The sequence below is a fragment of the Epinephelus fuscoguttatus genome, linkage group LG4 (genome assembly GCF_011397635.1).
Source record: "Epinephelus fuscoguttatus linkage group LG4, E.fuscoguttatus.final_Chr_v1".
NCBI lineage: Eukaryota > Metazoa > Chordata > Actinopteri > Perciformes > Serranidae > Epinephelus > Epinephelus fuscoguttatus.
Window position 1 is genome coordinate 29,375,896 of NC_064755.1, and position 20,605 is coordinate 29,396,500.

Genomic DNA, 20,605 nt, shown 5'->3' on the forward strand with positions numbered 1-20,605 from the left:
CAGTATCCATGACCCTGTATACCTATATATATCTGATGCACCACAAAACCTTCATTGAGGCCTTTTTTTGTTTAACCTACCAAACTAGAAATGAACACGCTTCCCCCTCAGGGAGGACAGGAATTGTCTAAGGATTCATCTCTACGTATTCTGCAAAAACTGAAGTAGGAAAAAATCTGTGGGGCAGCTATAATTGCAGTCTCAGTGAAAGAAGAAAATTAATTATTTGGCAGAAACGAACCGGCACTCTTTGCTTTGTAGTTGTGATTATTAATTTGCTCTCCCATAGTGATAGCCAGGATTGAGGCTGAGAAACAAGCGGATTAGAAAGCAACTTCTCTGAGGAATTGTAAATAGGTTTACACAACGAGGCAGCGAGACACCATCACCTTTAATTGAAAACAAAAAAAAGTTTAACGCCTTCTTTTCACTTCTCTTTGTCTGTACTTTGCAGCACGTCCGTCAGATGTAATCTCATAATCTTCAGGCAGTCTTCCCAATGCCTGATGTGCTGTCCGATGGCTCCTTTGGGTGATCTCTCTGCTTCCCTGAGACGGCGGTGAAGCCCGGGTTGTGATCGACGCCAGCTTTGATTCCTGTCTGTCTTTGAAGGGGCTCTGCTGTCGTTCAGATGTAATTCAGCCTTGACCCTTTCACCCCTTTCACTCGGAAATTCTCCGTTTTCAGGTGAAATAAACCACAATCTCTCCAAACCAATGTCTTTAACAAAACTCTCAATTGGTTGCTGCAAATTATTATTTCATACAAAAGTATAGCAGTCATGCGAATAAGAAAGTCATGACCCATATCTTTTTCTACTCTAGTTTTCTTTTATTGTGGTGTGCCCGCACTGCTTTGTTTTTCCTCCTGCTTCTAATTTCAATGTGCTGTGAGCTCCAGAGAAAGTTTTTTGTCTCGTTGTGGGCTTGTGTAAGTTGCCGTGACAATAAAATTGAACAATACTAAAGATGTGAAGGCGGTCTTTGTCTGCTGCAGGAGCGAGCTAACACAGAATGAGAACATTTCCTCCCCTCACCAGCCTGAGGGCTTATTATTTTTCCTCTCCTCCTTTCCTCCCCAGACCCAGGGAAATTGATTTAGAGCTATGGTTTAACACCTCCTCTAAATCATAATGATATGCTTAGGTATTGATCACTCTCCTAGTGGTACTCTGAGAGCAACCAACAGCCTCATTGCTGGAGATGGGTTTTAATTAACCCCCCCTTTTTCCTAAGCCCCACTGAAAGGCCTAATGAGGGCACAGGAGGTCTTAATTGAGATTTGCATAAATTACAGTCTCAGAAAGAAAGCATTAGAAAAGGCCCTTTCTCATCCCTCCTGCTCTGCACAGTTAGTCCTGGGCCCCTATGAAGAGTGCAAACTGTATTTATTGGAGCAAGGGATGAAGAGGCGGAACGAGGAGGGGGAGGAAAGGGGAGGAAAGGGTCGGATGGAAAAACTCTCAGGGCTCAGCTCACATCTCATTCTCCAAACAAAATGTCTGATTTCTCTTCCAGCTTCACCCTTTCGCTCTTCGCTCCCATCGCAGGGTCAAACCAACTGTCAGATCTGGAGCCAATTTTCTTTTCTGCATTAAAATGCATTGGATGCTTAAGAATGAAGTGGACGATTCGGGCCTAGCCGGGCTCCGAATAACAAGCTTATGGTGCAAACCAGCAAAGTATAAATCAAACTGCCACCGGGACCCTGGAGAAAGTGCAGAGTAAACAAACTGGTCTTTCCCATGACTCCCATGGGAGCGCAGGTCCTCATCGATCACAGCCCAGGCGTAGTGATCAGACCACTAGGTCTCTCTGAATATTCTGCAGAGTGCATTATGTGGACAGGGGAAACGTGGTTCACACCCCAGGAGCTGCAGCAACAACAACATCGACAAATTACTACCAGATTAAAGGCAGATCTTCCTCAGGTGTGCTGCTTTGCTAAGCCAGCAATGTGTCAGGATAAGTGTGGCATTGTGTTTGTATAGTCTAGCAAAAAAAGAACCAACCCACCCAGTATAAACAAACATGAAACAAACGCAGCCGTAAGGAATCCTGCACTGCTATATTTGCAGACATTGTTAGCTGGAAATACTGTATGTATGTATGTCCTCAATCTGACAATCTAAGTGGCAGTCTCTGCCCTGAGGTATCCAGTAAATGCCAACTCCATCTACGTCTGCAGCATCTCCTATTACTGACATCATGAAATGCCAAACGGCACTAAGATCCCATTGTTTACTCCTGGCAAAGGCCGACCCACAGCCAGCCTGGGCAGTGGAGCCCCAGCATGGTTGAGTTTGATAGGGGATTAATGAGAAGTGATCCTAAATCAACTTCACAGGACCGACAGAAGCCAGAGCACTGTAATGAGGGCAAACCCATCTGACCTACATTCTTCTCAGTATGAAGATGAGGAACTCTGACACATTTCTACAGGCCTGTTTTCACACTTAACTCAATAATCCGGAGGTATGTTTGGCCTGTGTCTACACGATCATGATGGTCATGTCAACCCACTGTGGTTAAAAGATAAGGAAGACATAGACCTGCATTTGGAGCATATATAAATAGTACACCCTTGGGTGGTTCTCCTTGAAGTTGACACTTTCGGCACGATTAATGAAGTGAGTCCGTATTCCCCTGCTTCACTGGCCACCGCCCCGGACAAATGGATCACCATGACAAGGACAGTGTGTCTGCTCCTTGCCAAACTGTCGCCACCCTCCACCCTCCCGCTAACCAGTTCACTTCATGTTGAGCGTGAGCCAGCATTACAAATAACCATTAATACTGGAACCCTGTTGAGAATAGAAGGGTTGGAGCTTGACCCTTTTAAATGTCATTGACCCTCTAAATGATCACCTGTAGTTGAACCCTGGGGATGGCACATTTCGTCCTCTGGCTCCCTGGTGCAGCTGGAGCAGGTGTGTTTTTCCGTGCCGTACTAAAGCTCTCTCCGGAGTGTGCTAATACCCTCCGACAATGACACTAAGGGACCACACACATGCCACATCAGCCTTTATCTCAATTAAAAACCCATTTTCATATTTCTCCATGACTTCCTAAATCAGCCGCAGCAAGTAAACACCCCAAAATCCGAATAAAGACAGGCTCCTCTGGCAGTGAGCAGGGCTCCCCTGAGGCGCGCCATGTCCCTTAATGAACCTCCAATTAGGAGAGAATGAGCCCTGGGCTGTGCTGTCACACTGAGGAGCTTTGAAGTGTACTGAATGCTAAGCAGCTCTAGCACTGTATGCTGCTTTAGAGGGCATGCAGCTTGCAGACAACAGTGAACAAGCGCAGAGAGAAAGTGTACGAAAGTAGCTCAAAGGCAACACAGCACACAGTGTGTGTGGGAGTAGCTCACACAGGGAGCACAGCGTAGAAACTCAGCCGGGGTTGGGAAGTTGGAGAAACTGCCAGGCTTGTAGCAAAGGTCTTCATGTTGGTTCGATGCTGAGGTGGAGACATACAAATGATCTACCCTCAGGCAAGCTTAGCTTAATGAGTTTTCACAGTATATATATAGGATTGTGAACATTAACGGCTTCTACGCATTATGGGCACTGCTAGTTCACCACAAAAAAAAAGTAGGCAGCCACTGATGAATTTGCTCTGCCTTGCAAAGCCATTTATCATCTCAGTCCATTGTTGCAATACGTGCAGTGAATCTCAAGCAATTCTTATCTGAGCCTGTGAGTGGCGCTCTCCTGACCTATTCAGTTTGCGGATGAGATTGTGTGAACCCCGGAGGGCAGAAGTCCTCTGACCAGGCAGCTGACACACTCCTGAACAAAAGCCTGATTAACTAGAGAAGACTTCCAAAACGAACAAATGCGCAGTCAGAAACTCACTGACCATGTGTTGTCAACAGCACTGCAGGCCACATTCTTGACATCCCAACTGGGCACGCATCCAGCTGTTGGTTCAGTACTAACAGTTGCTCATGCTCCTACAGTGAAATCGATTCTCCAGCTCCTTAGATAAGAAAGATTGGAAGGGGGAAGGGTATTGATAGCTTCTCGGTTAACTCCAGCAGAGGACATGTGATTGAGATGAGTAGATTTTGGCTTCTATTGAACACTAGTGTGTGTGTGATCCTCGCTCTCTCAAAGCAGGGATTCTCACTTAATTGTGTCGGCACCTCTATCTGGCTGAGTGAAGATACAAACTGGCTGCGCGGGGCTGGATCAATACCAGGCCCAGGCACATGGTCAATGATGCATTGATCCCCTGGAGTTCCAGCTCTTAGTCTGCTGGTTGTCTGGCAGTGAGGGTATGTGGTATCAGCACACAATGAACACATAAACACTTCTGCACCTAACCGCCTGGTAGGGCTCAGCTCGGGCTTTTCCCACGGGGAGGTTTGGAAGATGACACAATGCCACTGGGGCTTTCCACAAAAATGAGTAATAACTCAATTCAGAACTAAATGCTCAATAATGACTGTGACGACAACAGAATGAATTATTTTCCTGCAGTCCTTGTATTTTTGCCTTCTTTTCTGCAAGTTCCCACAATCTTAGCCAAATTCTTTTCATTATGATGAGGTCATGAGGAGCAAAAATCAATGTCAGTTCGACCAAAAGTTTGAAAATCCAATCAATAATTCCACCAACTCTAATGTGACCAGTGTTTGACCCTCAGGCAAGAGACTATTAAAATGTTGGTAATGTTCTCTGCGGACCTTGTTTTCTACCATATATCGTTCAATTCAAGGCTGTTGTTTCTGCCAAATCTCCATGTAAAGAGAGTTTACATCACAGATGGCCTCGGCAGAAGTAAACAATGGGAGATTTAAGCAGAGACAACGCTTTCAGCCTCAGGGGACCAAACACAAAAGGAAACTTAGGAGGGTAAACATGCGCAGAAGCACAAAATACACACCAACTCACACACACACACACACAAGTGCTCAAGCGTCACCATATCCTGACAGTGAGCAGAAATATGCTCTCTACGATAAAACAATCTTAGTTTTGACTGTCTTGTGGCTCAGATACACAATTTTTGTAATATCCACTGAGGTTGTTTTTAGCACCGGTTGTGATCTCTCCAGCCCTCCAATAAGAACACCAGTCTCCACGGCAACCCGGATATGTGGTGAGAGTGGCCTTTGTCTGCAGAGCAGTATTTGGCATCTCCACTTAGCACTAGTTCCTGTTAGAAAACAAAGGGACGCGGAGCCCTGCACTTTACGACAGAGGGGACAGCTTGGCCGGCCATTTGTCTAATGAGCGATCACTCACACCCTGTTGCAAGGCCATATGTTAGTTTGAATACAGAGAGTTCCCCTCTGAAGAGGACCTCAAAGCTGTTTCATCACTCACTGATGACTTTGTGTAGCACACACACATCTAAACCTTCATACGCTCAGCTAAAGTTCAACGAAAGAAAGAGAGAAACAGCAAAAGGAACAGTGTAACCTAATTTGTGTTACAGGCTGACGTTTCAAACGCAATGCAAAGATTAAAAACAAAAGCCTCAAGGATAAAGCTTGTGAATGTTTGTGCCTCAGATGAAAGAGATATCCACTTATATCGGAGGCCCCGTTGCAAAAATAACAACTTCATAGAAATAAACCTAAAAGTGTGTTAATGCCTTTGCATGAAGAGCGTAGCAGAAAATCCATGACTCTTTGATCTTGCTTGTGATTTTCTGCAGCGGAGGCACCTTGTACTGCATGTGGTTATTAATGTAACTCTGTGACTGTGTGATTATAGAGCATCGGTTGAGATCAAGCTTTCTTGAAGCATTCATCACAGAACTTAAAAGGATCACTTTGGTTTATTATAATTTGGGTCTTCTTTTCATTTATATTTAACAAAATAGTCTCACCACAGGGTTCATTGATTAGTTGTCCCGGAGCTTCTAATTGTATCACACAGTCTCACAGATGGAGTTTGCCCCACCGAAACTGTGGATGTTGAAACTTTCATTTCAGTCTGATGAGGTTGTTTTGTCAACCGCTGTCTCTAAAATAAAGAGTGAAATTTAATCCTAACTTTTAAACCAAGATGGAAAAAGTTCTGGGCAAACTTACTCTGTCGAGTGAGACTGCTTGATCAAAAGCTCAGGAGCAAGTACTACTGTAGATAGACCATGTGGTGAGACTGTTTGATCAACTACAGTTTCCAAGGTCGAGAAAGAACTTTAATTTTTAAAGGGGCTGTTCATCCCAAAATCAAAAATACACATTTTTCCTCTCACCTGTAGTGCTATTTATCAGTCTGGACTGTTTTGGTGTGAGTTGCAGAGTGTTGGAGATATCAGCCGTAGAGATGTCTGCCTTCTCTCCAATATAATGGAAATAGATGACACTCAGCTTGTGGTGCTCAAAGCACCAAAATAATTCATTTAAAAACTCAACAGTAATGTCTTTTTCCAGAAATCATGACCCAGTTACTCAAGATAATCCACAGACCTTGTTGTGAACAGTTTCATCTAGGAACTATATTGTCTCTTTTGAACTACACCCTCCAACTGTATCACCACACAGAGGGAGGCGTGCATCTACTGCTGGGTCACCTAGCATCACTGAGCTAGCTAATGTTACAGCTTAGCCATGGAGGACGTTATTATTGTAACATCTCGCACTCTCACAAGCACAAACCCCTTGTCCATGAGTAGATGCACTCTTCCTTCTGCACAGTGATACGGTTGGTGGGTGTAGTTTGGTAGAAGGAAAATAGTTCCTACATGAAACTGCTCACAACACGGTCTGTGGATTATCTTCAGTAGCTGGGTTATGATTTCTGGAAAGAGACATTGCTGTTGAGTTTTTGAAACATATTTTTTTGTGCTTTGAGCACCACAAGCCGAGTGCCATCTAGTTTCATTATATTTTAAAGGAAGGCAGAAATCTCGACAGTATCTCCAACACTCTGCAACTCACACTAAAACAATCTTGATTGATAAATAGCACCACGTGTAAGAGGTAAAATATGTATTCTTGATTCTGGTGTGAATTGTCCCTTAAATAATCTACACTGATTATGATAACACTGTTCTTAATTTGTAGTATAGATAAATGATATGAACCACTTTATTTGGGGGTAAACTTGAAAGTGAGCATCCAAAATGTTGGTACAATCCTTCACTGCACAGGAACAAACTGCACTATACTAAGTAAATGTACCAAGAAGTCGGAGTGTAAACTGTTTTGGATGCTTATACCTGATGATTTGGGTAATCTTGGGTAGTCTTTGAAATTAGGCCTTTCTTTTCCCTTCCAAACAACCTTTGATTGATTCAAATGGGTTTGGTCACCTGACAACTCGTGTTTCTTACCCTGTCTGACCTCTTTTTTTCAAACAATGTTGCAGTGTTCCCAGGTCTCAGCAGCTCATTAGTCGCTACAATCTTATTAAATTATGTCAAAAACTCAGAAAGCAAGACCCAAATTGTAATAAACCAGCATTAACCTTTAAATCAGTTCTTATAAAACTAATAATGTCTCAAGAATCTGGTTATAATGTTTCACATCACTTGCACATGTAACACATATTTGTTTGTCTGCTTTGCTGCTTTTATGGTTATGTGCTATGACTGATTACATCTGATGTGTCTGGGTTTAAACTCCCCTTTAACCTCTCAATCTATACATGTCTGCCTCTCAGCCGTGCCTTGAATACTAATATTACAAATGCCAATGCAAATCAGAGCCTAACAAAGACCAGTGCTGGCCTGCTGTGGTGGGTAAAGGACAAAAGCACTTGTCTGCCTCTTCGCAGGACCAGCTTCGTGCACCGGCTCTCACCAGCGCCGTGCCTCCTGTTGACGGCAACAATGGCTTTGCGCCTGTGCTGTCAGCATCTTACTGAAAAGAGTCTGTCAACAAGGTCTTTCTGCTGTTTCTCTCGCTGATTTAACATGCATCTGCTGAGAGTGGAATCACTGCTGGATTCAGTAGAAATCATTCACGGCAACACCCCCACATTACGGATGCTGGGCAGAACAACAGCTGAGAGTTTTCTTTAAGACCATGTGCGCTTCGTTTATAGATAAAATACTGCCATACCATGTGTATCTGCTTGTGCCTCTTCTTTGTTCAGGTGAAGCTGACGACTTCTCTCGGTTCTCTCTCCTCTCCTGTTTTCATGGGCTGTTGGACAGAAGCACAAAGGAAGAAGCAGAGGTCACGATTGAGCTAATGAGATGAATAAACAGTGAGGCACCAGCCAGGAGACAGAAAAGTGGCACATTTGTCTTGGTATGCGTAATTCATTTGTACAGAATAAGACTGAGTTAGAAAAAAAAAACCCACAGAAAATAAAATTCTAGGACACTTAAAATGACAGAGTTTGCATTTATTATGTATGAAGCGCTCGCTCCCAGCAGCGAGCTAATTTAAGACTGCATCAGTGTTTTATGTGTGAATGTTTCACTTCTCAGCTGGAAGGCAAAATTAACAAGGAAAGAATAAAATAAAGGTAGTGCCTTTAATGGTCGCAGTCCAGGCCTCCTTTCTTGGCAGGTAAAAATTTAATATCTGCCTTGAGGTGTTTGAATGTGTGTATCTTCTCACTTTGTTAATTACCCTTTATTAGAAGACTCAACTCACCACAGACTCCTCATACAGCTTCTGACGTGACCTTGATGAGCATCTGAACTCATGCATTATTCACTGCGAGGAGAATACCTTGCTTTCTTACTTGCTGGCTTAAACTGTCAATGCACGATACGTCTCCTACCAACCGTGTCTAATGAGCATAAATGCTTTAAACTTTTTCTCCTGGTTCTAAACTGCTTTGCCACAAGTGTCTCCCAGCTGAAAATAACGATATAGCAATGAGAGCCAATTAAACTGCTGGTATTCCAGCACCGATGTGCAAAAATAGTCAGGAGCATGGTTTTGACTGACAATACTTTGGAGCTGTATTCAAAGCACTGGCACAGACAACTACAGCATCAAATATGGCGAGAGCTGCCTACGGAGGCATGAACAGCATGCAGCTCTTGCCACATTAGATGGTGAAATACAGGCAGGGTATTCTCAGTCTGACGGGGGGCTGGGGATGGAGAATGTCCCAGGAGCATTCTGGCTGATAGAGCCAGCCACATCATCCCGCCGACACACCATATTGCCAGCAGACATCAGATTCACCAGGACGTAGAACCCAACTGACAGTGGCAGCAACACACCCTCCCCCGTACACAATACAGGGGCTTCTGATTGCATCTAGGAAAGGCAATCAAAGCCTGAGTGAGGAAAACGGACAAATCCGAGAAGTGGGGAAGATGCACCGGAATGATACACTCCCTTATCAAAGACCATTGAATTCAGACACTACAAAGCACAAGCTCAGGGAATCAATAGCATCTCCACGGTGGTTACACATGCACAGGGAGCCAGCGTATGGAGTCTATTTGAAAGAGTCATTTACAAAATATTCACCATATGGCTTAGCAAACACATCCCTAGGCAATACAACACCGTAATCCCTTTCCATTTTGTTTCAGTCCATCACAACAGCAGCAGATAGGTACATAATCGTCTGTAATCTGGTGCTGAGCAGCAGAGTGGTCAAATTTTACCCTGAAGCCTGTTGCAGAGGTGTCTCTCCTGAACCCCTGTTTAGAGAGCTATTAGCTGTTGGAGAGCAACAGTGGTGAGGGTCTGCATTATTTTTTGGTTTCCATGGAAACCCTTTTCACTGGAAAGTGGAGCACCAATAGGATCGCAGAGCCTCATTGAATCGGTTATGGGGGTGAGAAGAGAGATCAGCGCAGACGGCTGAGAAAGCACAACAATGGGACGAACCCTCGAGGGAGACAGAAAGGCCAGGCCGCTGAGGGTCCAACAAAGCGGCGAACGACTCAACACTAGAGAAAAGGTTTCATCTACATCCGCTCAATAGCTTCCCTTTTAAGGATATCTCTCTCGCCAACTAGTCATTGACATTTAAGCTCACGAGCACTGCGGGCAATTTAAACATCAAGGCAGCCACTAATTGATTAGCCTCTGCTATTTCAGGCTCTGACAATATTATTGCATCACCAACATCTATTCAGTGTGTAAGACACTAGCACATTACAAATTATGTGCTTAATCTACATACAGTTTGTATTGTAGTTAAACCCCACAGGCCAATTCACAAGAGAGATAACAGAGGAAGCTGAAGTGGCCATAAAGAAATAAGAGGAGTGAAGGAGTGGCTATGCTTCAAATAAAAAAGTATCGTCAAAAAGTATCCAATATTGTACTGGGGGCTGTGGACTCAAGTTGGACTAGACCCAAATTATACTCAGTCTAACTCAGTGGTTCCCAACTGGTGAGTCGGTTAGGAACCCCTGGTCTAATCAGCTCAGGTCGGGTCTCACTTTCCTGCCACAGGTCTTGAAACTGAATGGATCTCAGCATATTCAGTATTAGCTCTGATCACATGGTGCATCATATTCACAGTGTGATTTCTGGAAATCTGTAGCCTATGAAAATGCATGCTATTAAATGACTTTTGGAATTTGATTGACAGACATTAAAAAGTTTGTAAAGTATTACCTACTCTCGCCCAGTTGGCTGCAGGATGTTTCACTGCTGGTGCAGGAGATGAAAATAGGGCTTCATGCTGCTGTCGTGCTGGTGTTCTCTCTATATTAGGATCTGTTCAGCTTGACCGCACTTTGGATTTTAGGTCTAATTATCCTCAGGTCTTCTGAGGTTGGGTCTGAATGTATTCGGTGTGGGAAGGATTTCAACTTCTCTCTAAAGTTCTTGTTTTCACTTTTAACACATCTACTTCTGTCTGTTCTGTGTACTTTTTGTGTATACATGCAAGTGCGGCAACATGAGGAGAGACTGTCCGAAAGTGTGAACTCACTATTACCTCCGTTTGTATGATTCTTTGTGTTTCGCCCCTGTGACCGCAGGCTTTTCACCATATCTTCGAGCGTAGACATTCACAACAGACATAAAAGAAGTAATTCACTGCTGGAAAGATGTTCTTTTCATAAAACTGGGCTGTCTGTGTAGAAGAAAGACACAAATGCTTTTAAAATTGGTGCTATAATGTGACCAGAGAAAACAGAGAAAATGGCTGCGGCATTTGCTTTCGCTTATGAGGGAGAAAACATACAACTAACACGATGCGCAGCGCCACACAGTAATGCAGGCTTGGCCATTTTATCACAGGAAACAATATGATAGTTGGCTACTAACAAGCAATCTGTAAGCTCAACAGTAAGTTAAAATATGTTTCTAAAAACATTTGATTTCAGTATTTTCAGCCTGTTTTTATAATACAGGAAACAGTATAGCACCTGCTTCTTGTCTAAAATGTCTCAATGTTTAGACAGTGCTAAACAAAGCACTTATTTATGTGTCTGAAAACATTTAAGGCGAGATATAGGCGATACAGTAACAGAACCTTGGTTTATATATGTCAGCACTTCTTAGTTTTACAGTTTGATCTGAGTTTGAGAGAGACAGAGAGAGAGGGATGGGTCTCTTTCTCGATCTGCTTCTGTACTCTTTGCATCCATGATGATGCAATTTGTAGTTGAAGCAACAGCCCTAGAGCCAACAAAAATCCACTGGGTTTGAGATGAGAGATGAGCAGGGGGATCTGAGCACTGGTAAGATGGAGGGAAGTTTACCACATTTCATTTACACATACTACCCACATTGTCATGATACACAGCTGATTGAAAACCAATAATGTATCCTTTTAACACTGACCTTCAAACATGATCTGATGACACACTGCAGGAACTTGTTTGTTTCAAGCACGCCCTGACCTTTACTACATTTTCACAATTGGCTAGGGACTTCTATTTTATGTTTTCTCCTCGCCTCCATAAGTCTCCTCATCCTGCCAATCAGGTGGCCAACCTTGACTGAAATGTCAGAGGTCAGAAAACAGCAGGGAGCTTGACTGGCGACACTTCCTCTGGGGACAGGAAATGGGCAGGAAACCTAGGGAGGAAGTGACTATTCTTCCATCTACACCTCACAGCTGTATTTGCCCTCAATTTCTCACCAGTGTTGATAAAAGCAAACCTCTGAGCCGGAGAGGCAACGGCACATTTACAGACAATGACCTCTGGGGCCTTTTATGCTTGGAATCAAACCTTTATAAACACACTTAATAAAAGGGAAAATCCACAGCTCTGGATGTCAGCTCTCCCTGGTGATCGCCAAGCAAGTCCAATTCCATATACATCACCGGATAATATTATAGAAATGAGAAAGAGGGTAATTGCCAGCAGCCATATATCTCCCGAATGGCTGCTTTAATGAGGGCAATGCTGAGGCAGAATTATCATTTCACCCCATCTGGATTTATTGATCTAACAGTGTGAGTCAACCACCAGAGATAAAGATAAACCACCACGATGGAGAAACAATCCCCACTATGATCAGAGGGCATCGCTCAATTAATCACTCACTCTCTCTTCTCTGGCCACAGCTAACCCACTATTTTCTTTGTTCTCCACGCTACAGTAGGTGCGCTCGGGTTACACACCGGGCATGAATGTATTCACTCATTTGCGGTACACAATTATTCCAGCTAGAGATGCAGACTGAACTCATTACGCAGTCATCTGTTTTCTCTGTGTTAATTGTTTTGTGCTTAATGGAAACCTGATAAGAGCACAGCCCCTGGTAACGTGTTTGGAGGGTGCTATTTTGCTGCTGATGAAAGCTGACACTGTGTCCACCTCTTTGGCAAGTCAGCGGCAAACATTAGCCAGGCCTCTTCTCTTTGTAGCAGGCTCCTCAGACAGCAGCCCGTATCTTTCGCCTGGACAAAGATGGCCTCATCAAACACTGGTGTGAGGTGTCTAACTCAGACCCTTTAAAACATCTGCAACCTGCGTCTATAATTACACAACATCAACTTCACTCTAGTGACACGGTGATGAAGAACAGCAGCAGGACTACTTGTTGTTGTTTTCTTTAACCCATGCCTGTCGAACTTAACAAGCCACCTCGTACACCAGCACACTTTCACCCTACTTCCCAGGCCCCAAAGGCTAGCCCCCTGTCTCAGAGGAGCCAGGGGCCTGAGGGGCAGTACAACGGCGCTTTGAAGTCGAGCGATTAAAGAGTAGAGACCTGTCGAATTGGGATGATGGGGCTAAGGTTGGAAGAGGGGGAGGATCAGTACGAGGGACAGGAAAGGCTGTGAATACTGAGAGCTCCGGGCCCCCTGGGACACAATTAAGAGCAAGGCTTTTTTAGTGAGGGTTACAAAAACACAGCAAGGATGGCAGCAGTGCAGCCTTCCAAGCCAAGGTAAGAGTTCATTACTACGTACACAAAGGAGGCTGGGGCTGTTAAACTCTCGCCAGTTTGTTCACTGACTCCCCCACCCACGGGCCCTACGAGCTGACGAGGAGCTGCATGATAACCATTTCCACCCTAGTTAAATCCTAAAGCCCAGTAAAGCTTGAGAATCACGCAGCTTACAGGGCCTCAAAACTTGGAAGATGAAGATCCAAGCTGCCAGCACAAAGAGGAAGTTTGCACTGACTCTTCCCTCAGGATGTGTTTCCTCAGCTAAAATGTTACATGTGCACACAAAAGACAACACACCAGATCTGTAGTCAAGTCAGATTAGGAGACTATATATGACGAAATAGTTTTATGAAAAAAGGTAGGACCACACTACAGCGGGGCAATATGTAGAAAATCAAATAGCACAATATTTTTAATCAGCTGACTGTCGGTACTTTCACAAAATAGTAACACAATGAATTTTTTTTTACAAATATCAATCAGTCATGTTGATATAATGATTACATGAGTAAAGGCAAATAATATAACAGGCGGGTAATTTCAGAAAATTACATCACTCTACTGTAATACAGCCTTTAAAACCAGGAAGAGACAACACTTATGATAGTATATAGTCATGCCCCGATCCAATATCAAAAATCAGGATCAGGACTGATCAAGGCATCTTTTATCTGATCGAGATCGGCTATATTGAGTTCTACGGAGCATCCGATCTTTTGTTTACCGTCATCTGTCACACAGGTGTTTTTACTCGGGAAGCTTTCATACAGAGACACACAGAATGCAGTCGTCTTAAACTTTCCACTCTGCTTTTCTCCTCCACTCAGCTGAGCTCCTGTGTGTGTGTAAGAGCAGGGGCTGAGCCACGCCCGCTGCAAAACACCACGTGCCATAACTGAGAGCAAAAGTGCAGTGTGAGTCTGTTTATTAGTGTTTTTTTACCAGAATTATGAGCACTTGTTTCATTTCAGCTCAGTATGAGAGTCTCGTTCATGTATGGTGTATAGTGTTTATCCGCACAACAAAGGCCCCAGGAGCAAAAAGCACATAAGAGTTTTACATTATTAAAGTCTAATCTGCGAAAAAGATGTACAGACGCTGAAAATAAACACTGAATGAAATGCTGTACATTCAGGTAACTCAGGCAACGGTTGCAACAAAGCTACAAACACTGAAGAACAGGGTACTCTTTCAAAGGGACAGAAACAAGGTCAAAACGATTTTTGACCTATTTACTTATTTTGTAATAAATAAGTAATAAATACATGAACATGAATGACTCGGGTTGGGGCCAAAAAGTTGATCGGGACATCCCTAATACCATGAAAATCTATCTATCTAAGGTGATATCGAGTCTTATATCATGATATCGACATAGTATCCATATATGCCATGCCATCTCTGCAATGATTGTCTTCATTATAGATTTGTGCAGATTATTCTGTCATCATTTGGGCTATAAAAGGTCTAAAGCTTTTCTAAAAATTCTCATCACAGTTTTCTAAAGCCCAAGGTGATATCTTGACTTTGCTTGTTTTGTTTGACCAACAATTCCAAAACCAAAAGTTTTTATCACTAGATTCAAGAAAAGCAACAAATCCTGACAATTTAGATGATGGAAATAGAGAATTTAGGGCGTTCATGCTTGCTCGTACGATTAGCCAACAATGCTCTTTACACCCAGGCAGGATCGCCAATGTGGCTGTCTACACCCAAGTGTATATTCCTGGGCATCCTAACAATGCTGAAATATGGCATTAACACAAATGGGATTATTCAGCTATTCTACCAAAGTTGATTAACACAGTGTGCATACGGCAGCTTTATACATCCAAAAAACTTGCAATAAGCCTACTAAGTCAACTAAGTCTAGACATAAAAACCCAGCATTTACTCACACAGGAAACAAACCCCTGTCTCATGTGCGAAAGTCGTGTGCTTAACCCATTTATCCACTGTGTCTCACTCCCTTTGTAGACTGTTTCACTCTTTATAATACATCACCAGACTTTTTGGTGGCACTTCTGTGAGTTTCATCTTAAAAATCTACCACTTTACTCTCAGAGAATGTCTGAGATTGGCTAGTACAAGCCCTAACCATGACCTCTTCACCTTCACCTCTTCAACTAACCACCTCTGAGTAGCCACTCACAGCACTCAGTGGGATCCATAATAACACCTCATGGGGATGGGTGTAAATAGTCGAGTAGCCGCAGTGTGACTATTCTAACCCAAGTCTAAATGGACAGTCCTAATAATTTTCTGGCATTACATCAATTGCTTAATTGGCTAATCATTTCAGCTCTGATAAGGAATTGTCAACCAGCACATACTGAACTGGCCCTAAACCTACTCACTCTAAACAAGAGAGGACTTGAAATATGTTTATAACACTTACACAACAGTAACTGATGAGTATATTTGTTGTTTAGTGTTGACTGCTACACCCAAAAGACTGAAATCCAGTGGAAATCCATGGTATTTCTACTAAAACACATGATTATATTCTCCACAAGACACTGGATGTAGAAATACGTGGCCACTGTTGTCCTATAAGTCAAACCAGCCACTGCAGCATGTGTTAAGAAGAACACATCTGGTAACCATTTCTAGGTCTCATTTAAATTTTACTAAAATACCAGAGATCAGTATGTTCTGTACATTTGTTGAAATCACATTCTGTGGCAAAGACTTCAGCTGTGATCATAACCACAAGGTCCTTATCAGAGGGGGCTGTCCTGTACCTGTAAGGTTACCTGTAACTGTGATTATCTGTCCTTAACATGTCCTCACCTTCATCTTTATATTGCTGAAGAAAGAAGCTGTTTAGTGTGCTGACAAACAATATGGTAAACATCTCAATGCAGAAGATACACAAGAAGTGGAAACAGATCCTTGGCTCAGTGGGACCAGATGCAACTTATTTTTATAATTAAAACCAGTGGAGGGCATTTGAGTTTGGACTCCTCCACAAGCAAAACTCCCTCTCTGAAATAGATACGTTGCTCATATGCACGGGAAACTGCCAAAGCAGTGTTTTGCTGTTGTTAATCTGAATTTTGCTTCATGACCACTTGGCAGCTGTACATGACATGGCAGTGCAAATGAAAAACAAAAACTTTGACACACAACTAGGATTAGTATAAAGTAGTATAACTCCCAGTGAAAAGATTTAAACCAAAAAACGGGCAGAGGGACACTTGGATCGCTGCCTGGTAGTTACACCATGAGTTCAGCCCAAAATCTGAGGCCCAGTGGGTCTGGTTCCCATTGCTGATGGTTTTCACTGCATACTTTACTGAGCACACCCAGCAAAACTAACTACTCTACTCACACACCACTCTGACATCCAGATAATTCAGATTCCAAAACTAATGTTTCTATCTGGCATATTTGAAGCATAGACTCGTTGTTTTCGACCAGGTTCAGACAAGGTTAAACAACATCGTAAAGCCTGGCCTGCAACAACACACTGACTTCCATTGTTTGTGAGTACAAACATGTGGGTCACATTACAACACAAAAGTATAAACAAACGTGGAGGATGATGGCAGGATCCCTGCCCAGTTTATATCCGAGGCCTGCTGGTATTTTGGATTTCACAACTTTGTCATGGCATTGTTAATTGTTGCAGCGATACAGCCAAAATCCCTCTCAAAAACCATGTCGAGATAAGTACAGAAGGAACAGGCGTGAAGAAACCTGTTGCTTAATCTGGACAAAAGACTCCAGAAACACATTAGAGACACACCTTGGAGCTCCCACAGTGATTTATGGTGGAGCGCCTTCACTAACATCCTGAAAATCAATACACTCTTAAGAAATAAAACATTAACCTTCAGGGAAAGAGCAGAAGTGCTGTATATTAAATGAGTGTTGCTACTTTTACTAAATTGAGTACAAGATGAAAAGCGTTGCGATCTGCTAAACTACCACTGCTAAACCAATTCCTGGGGGAAATCCTACTTATGGAGTACTATCACTCATAAATATCAATCAACTGTCAGGAGGCAGCGTTTTAAAAAAATAAGCACAATTACAAAAATAATGTGAATATGGTAAGGCAATATTACAGAACTGTAACAATTTGATTGCAGCAGATATGATATTAACACCTTATGAATCAATATGAGGAGGTCCCTGCTGATTGCACTCTTGCATCTAACTAGTTGACAGTAAAAATCAATGAAGTTTGATCTGATACAGGCAATTATGCGTATGCTAAAATCAATTTCTTGTGCTCGGATTTATTGAGTAATAAAGAAGGTAAGTTGATTTATTATCCCCCTCTGGAAATGGACAAGATATCCATAACAAATAAAAAAACTGCACTGACTCGTAGTTTTTTTTTCTTCAACAGCACCTACAAACACAAGTATAACTTAGTGTATTCATCTACATGCAGTGTTGGGAGGGTTACTTTTGAAATGTAATAGGTTACAAAGTACAAGTTACCCTGTTAAAAATGTAACTATTGTAGTTACATCATCAAAGTAATGTAAGTGATTGCATTTGATCACTTTCTGATCAGTACTCAACACTGAAACTGTCAATTTTTAATGAAAATTCGTATATTCTTTTACATTTAGTTGTAACTCTCTTGTAAGTACCAACGTTTGGATTAGTGACTGTTATTCAATTACATATTGTTTCTCAGTAACTGTAGTGGATAACAAGTGCACTACTGCAGACAGAGGTGAGTAGAGTAGAGCTTGTTTGGGGCAGAGAAGCAGGGTCGTCGGGGGTTGGCTGCAGTCGGCAAGACGTCACCGCTCCCCCCTTGAGGGCGGGCGGCCCGTCTTTGGACCTACTCCTGAGAAGGTCCATCTCCTTTGTGGCTTGGCGTGGTATGGCGAGGCTAAACTGACAGTATAAACACAAATGGGCGCGGCATGGCTTTACTCAGAGCAGGTCTTCCTTTCTATCAAACCCCTGGCGAAAAAGTAAGTCTTGTGTTGTAACTTATGTCAGGTTTAGAGCCATTAACTTTGGTGAAACTATTCAAAATGCAAAGCCTAGCATTGGATTCAACAGTTTACATTCAGGTGTATTTAGGAGTGACTGAGGCAGCAGACTGTTCAAGAGCAAACATTGACTTGAGCTTAGCAATAATTGTGCTCCACTGAAACACACAAAGCTGTGCTCCATTGCAAGACTGAAAGCCAACACACATATTATACAAGCTACAAAGAATACAAGTATAAAACAGACCTTTCTAACTATGCATACACAAAGAGCTGATGGCCTGCGTCTTTGTGGATTTTGCAGGAGGCTGTACAGGAGCAGCAGGGCAGGTGTCCCACTGCGTTACGAGACCCAGAAGCTTTGCATCTGGATCATTTCCTCAGCCCAGAGGGGGCTCCACACTGGGACCTCCTCATAAAGCTGCACATGTGCTGAAGAACCCCAAATCCCTCCGAATCCTTCATCTGTGTCAGCCTGTATGTGGCAGCTGTGGTGATAGCAGGTAACAAGCTGTGACAAACTCACAACATCACAGAGAGACCAGCAGTGAAAATGACTCATGCTTTTTGTCTCTCACACTGTCAAATATGCTTTCACTAATGGCCAAAGAGCCTGAAAATATGTTTCTGCATGAGGGGTATAAAAAAAAAAAAAGAGAAGGTTTTATCTCTCGCGTTCTTCGGCAGAGCAGGGCGAGACGGATGGCAGGAGGATTACTGGAGCAGCGGAAGATGAAACTAGGATAAGGAAGAACTCTGAACTGTGTGATTAAGACTTCTGCCCACTCCAAAAACCTTAAGGTACACTCCTTTCCACATCGGTTCACTCTAAGCTCGATACTCCTGGGATAAGGAGTTGAAAGATATCCTTTGAGGAGATATCCTGCCTGTATGTGAGTCCCAGGAGGAAGCCAAGAGGGACTGAGATGTGGAAAAAGAGGGTTGGACATTTTCCATGGCACAATCTAGTGAAAATGCAGGAGTGCTTTAAGAAACATTCCTTCGATAGGCTGAGGGAGCCACAAGCGGGGAGACGTCAGGAGAAATCATGCTTGGCTCAACACAAAAAGCACTCAGAGAAATGAGATTTAATCTGCTGAGCTTAAAGTGTATTAGCCAGATGTAAACAGTCAGTACCAGCTGTGAGAAAGTTAACTTCCACAGCCCTGCTGCTTGGAACAACAATGCATGAAACATCAAACATTACCACTCAAAGGAACTCTGCAAACAGCAATATTTCAGGGCCAAAATAAAACTTTCACAAGCCAGGGACATTACAGTTGTGGGAGTCAGTGGGTTAAGGTTAACTGGCCACACTGAAACACTTTCTCTCTGAGAATACACTGCCTCCAGGCCCCGAGCTGTGGGAAAGGGAGTTTATGCAATTACATCACATTGATTTATGGGGGACAGAGGAAAGATGGGGAGAGGATGGAAACTGAGCTGCTTGGAGGCGGTCCAAGATTTGGTCCCTGAAGAAACACAAGTCAATAGGTTTACACCACAAAACATGATGGATTTGAGACAATTGTGTGGAGACGGATGTGGTCAAAGAAACACAGTGAGGTCAAGCCTATCTAAAATGATTGGTTTTGATTTACGACACAAATCTACGAAAACAGCCATAATACGGAAGCTTTTGGATGAGCGTGCTCATGCAGAACACGCAGATGACAAGTTCAGAATAGCAAAAACCCCACTGCTGAGCATACTTCCAATTCTGATGACAACTGTCTTGCCCGAGCAGATGCTGCTGATGCTGTCTTGGGTATTAATTGGGCGCAGTGATGAAATTGTGAGTAACGCGCCCAAGCGTGCACACTGCAGTGTTAGCGGGATAGCATATCTCCATCAGCCCACCGCAGCCTAACAGTTATAAATAAACAGCCCATTTAGTGCTCTCCACTACTGTAACATGACCACAGGAGTGACCACAGCTGGGATATTTATGGTGAAACACATTACTGCTCTTCTGCTTATTTAAACATTTGAATAGAAAATGCAAAAAAAAGACAATTGCTATCTTCCTTCCACTTGTCTAGGAGATGCACGTACTGAAGTCCTGTGAGCTGAAGCCGAGCCACTGTGTGACTGCTGTGCTAATCACCTGTAGCCATGACTTTAGCAGCGTTCATCAAATTGCCACAGATGAATGTTGTAGATTGTTACGAGAAGTCAGAAAGCTGATATCTCCTCAGGGCTTCTGTCATATAGTCCAGACAAACAACGTATGAGCCGACACAACAAAGGAAAAACGCGACTCATTAATTTTCACCACATGAGACTTTGATACCAGCCACCAAATGGTGAAGATATGAGCAAAGCAGGGGGAGATTATGGAGGAGATTCAGCATAATGAGCTGCAGAGTTACAGTAGGAGATATTAAATGGTTTTT

The 20,605-nt window shown here is 43.0% G+C and overlaps 1 protein-coding gene across 1 annotated transcript in view; it reads right to left on the reverse strand.

Annotated features, from left to right (window-relative positions):
- tspan18b (tetraspanin 18b) overlaps positions 1-20,605 on the reverse strand; it is a 41,358-nt gene that overhangs the window by 9,327 nt on the left and 11,426 nt on the right. The window contains exon 2 of the mRNA XM_049573838.1: positions 8,026-8,109. Within this exon, the coding sequence (XP_049429795.1) occupies positions 8,026-8,028 (3 nt within the window). The 5' untranslated portion in view covers positions 8,029-8,109. The remainder of the gene's footprint in view (positions 1-8,025; positions 8,110-20,605) is intronic.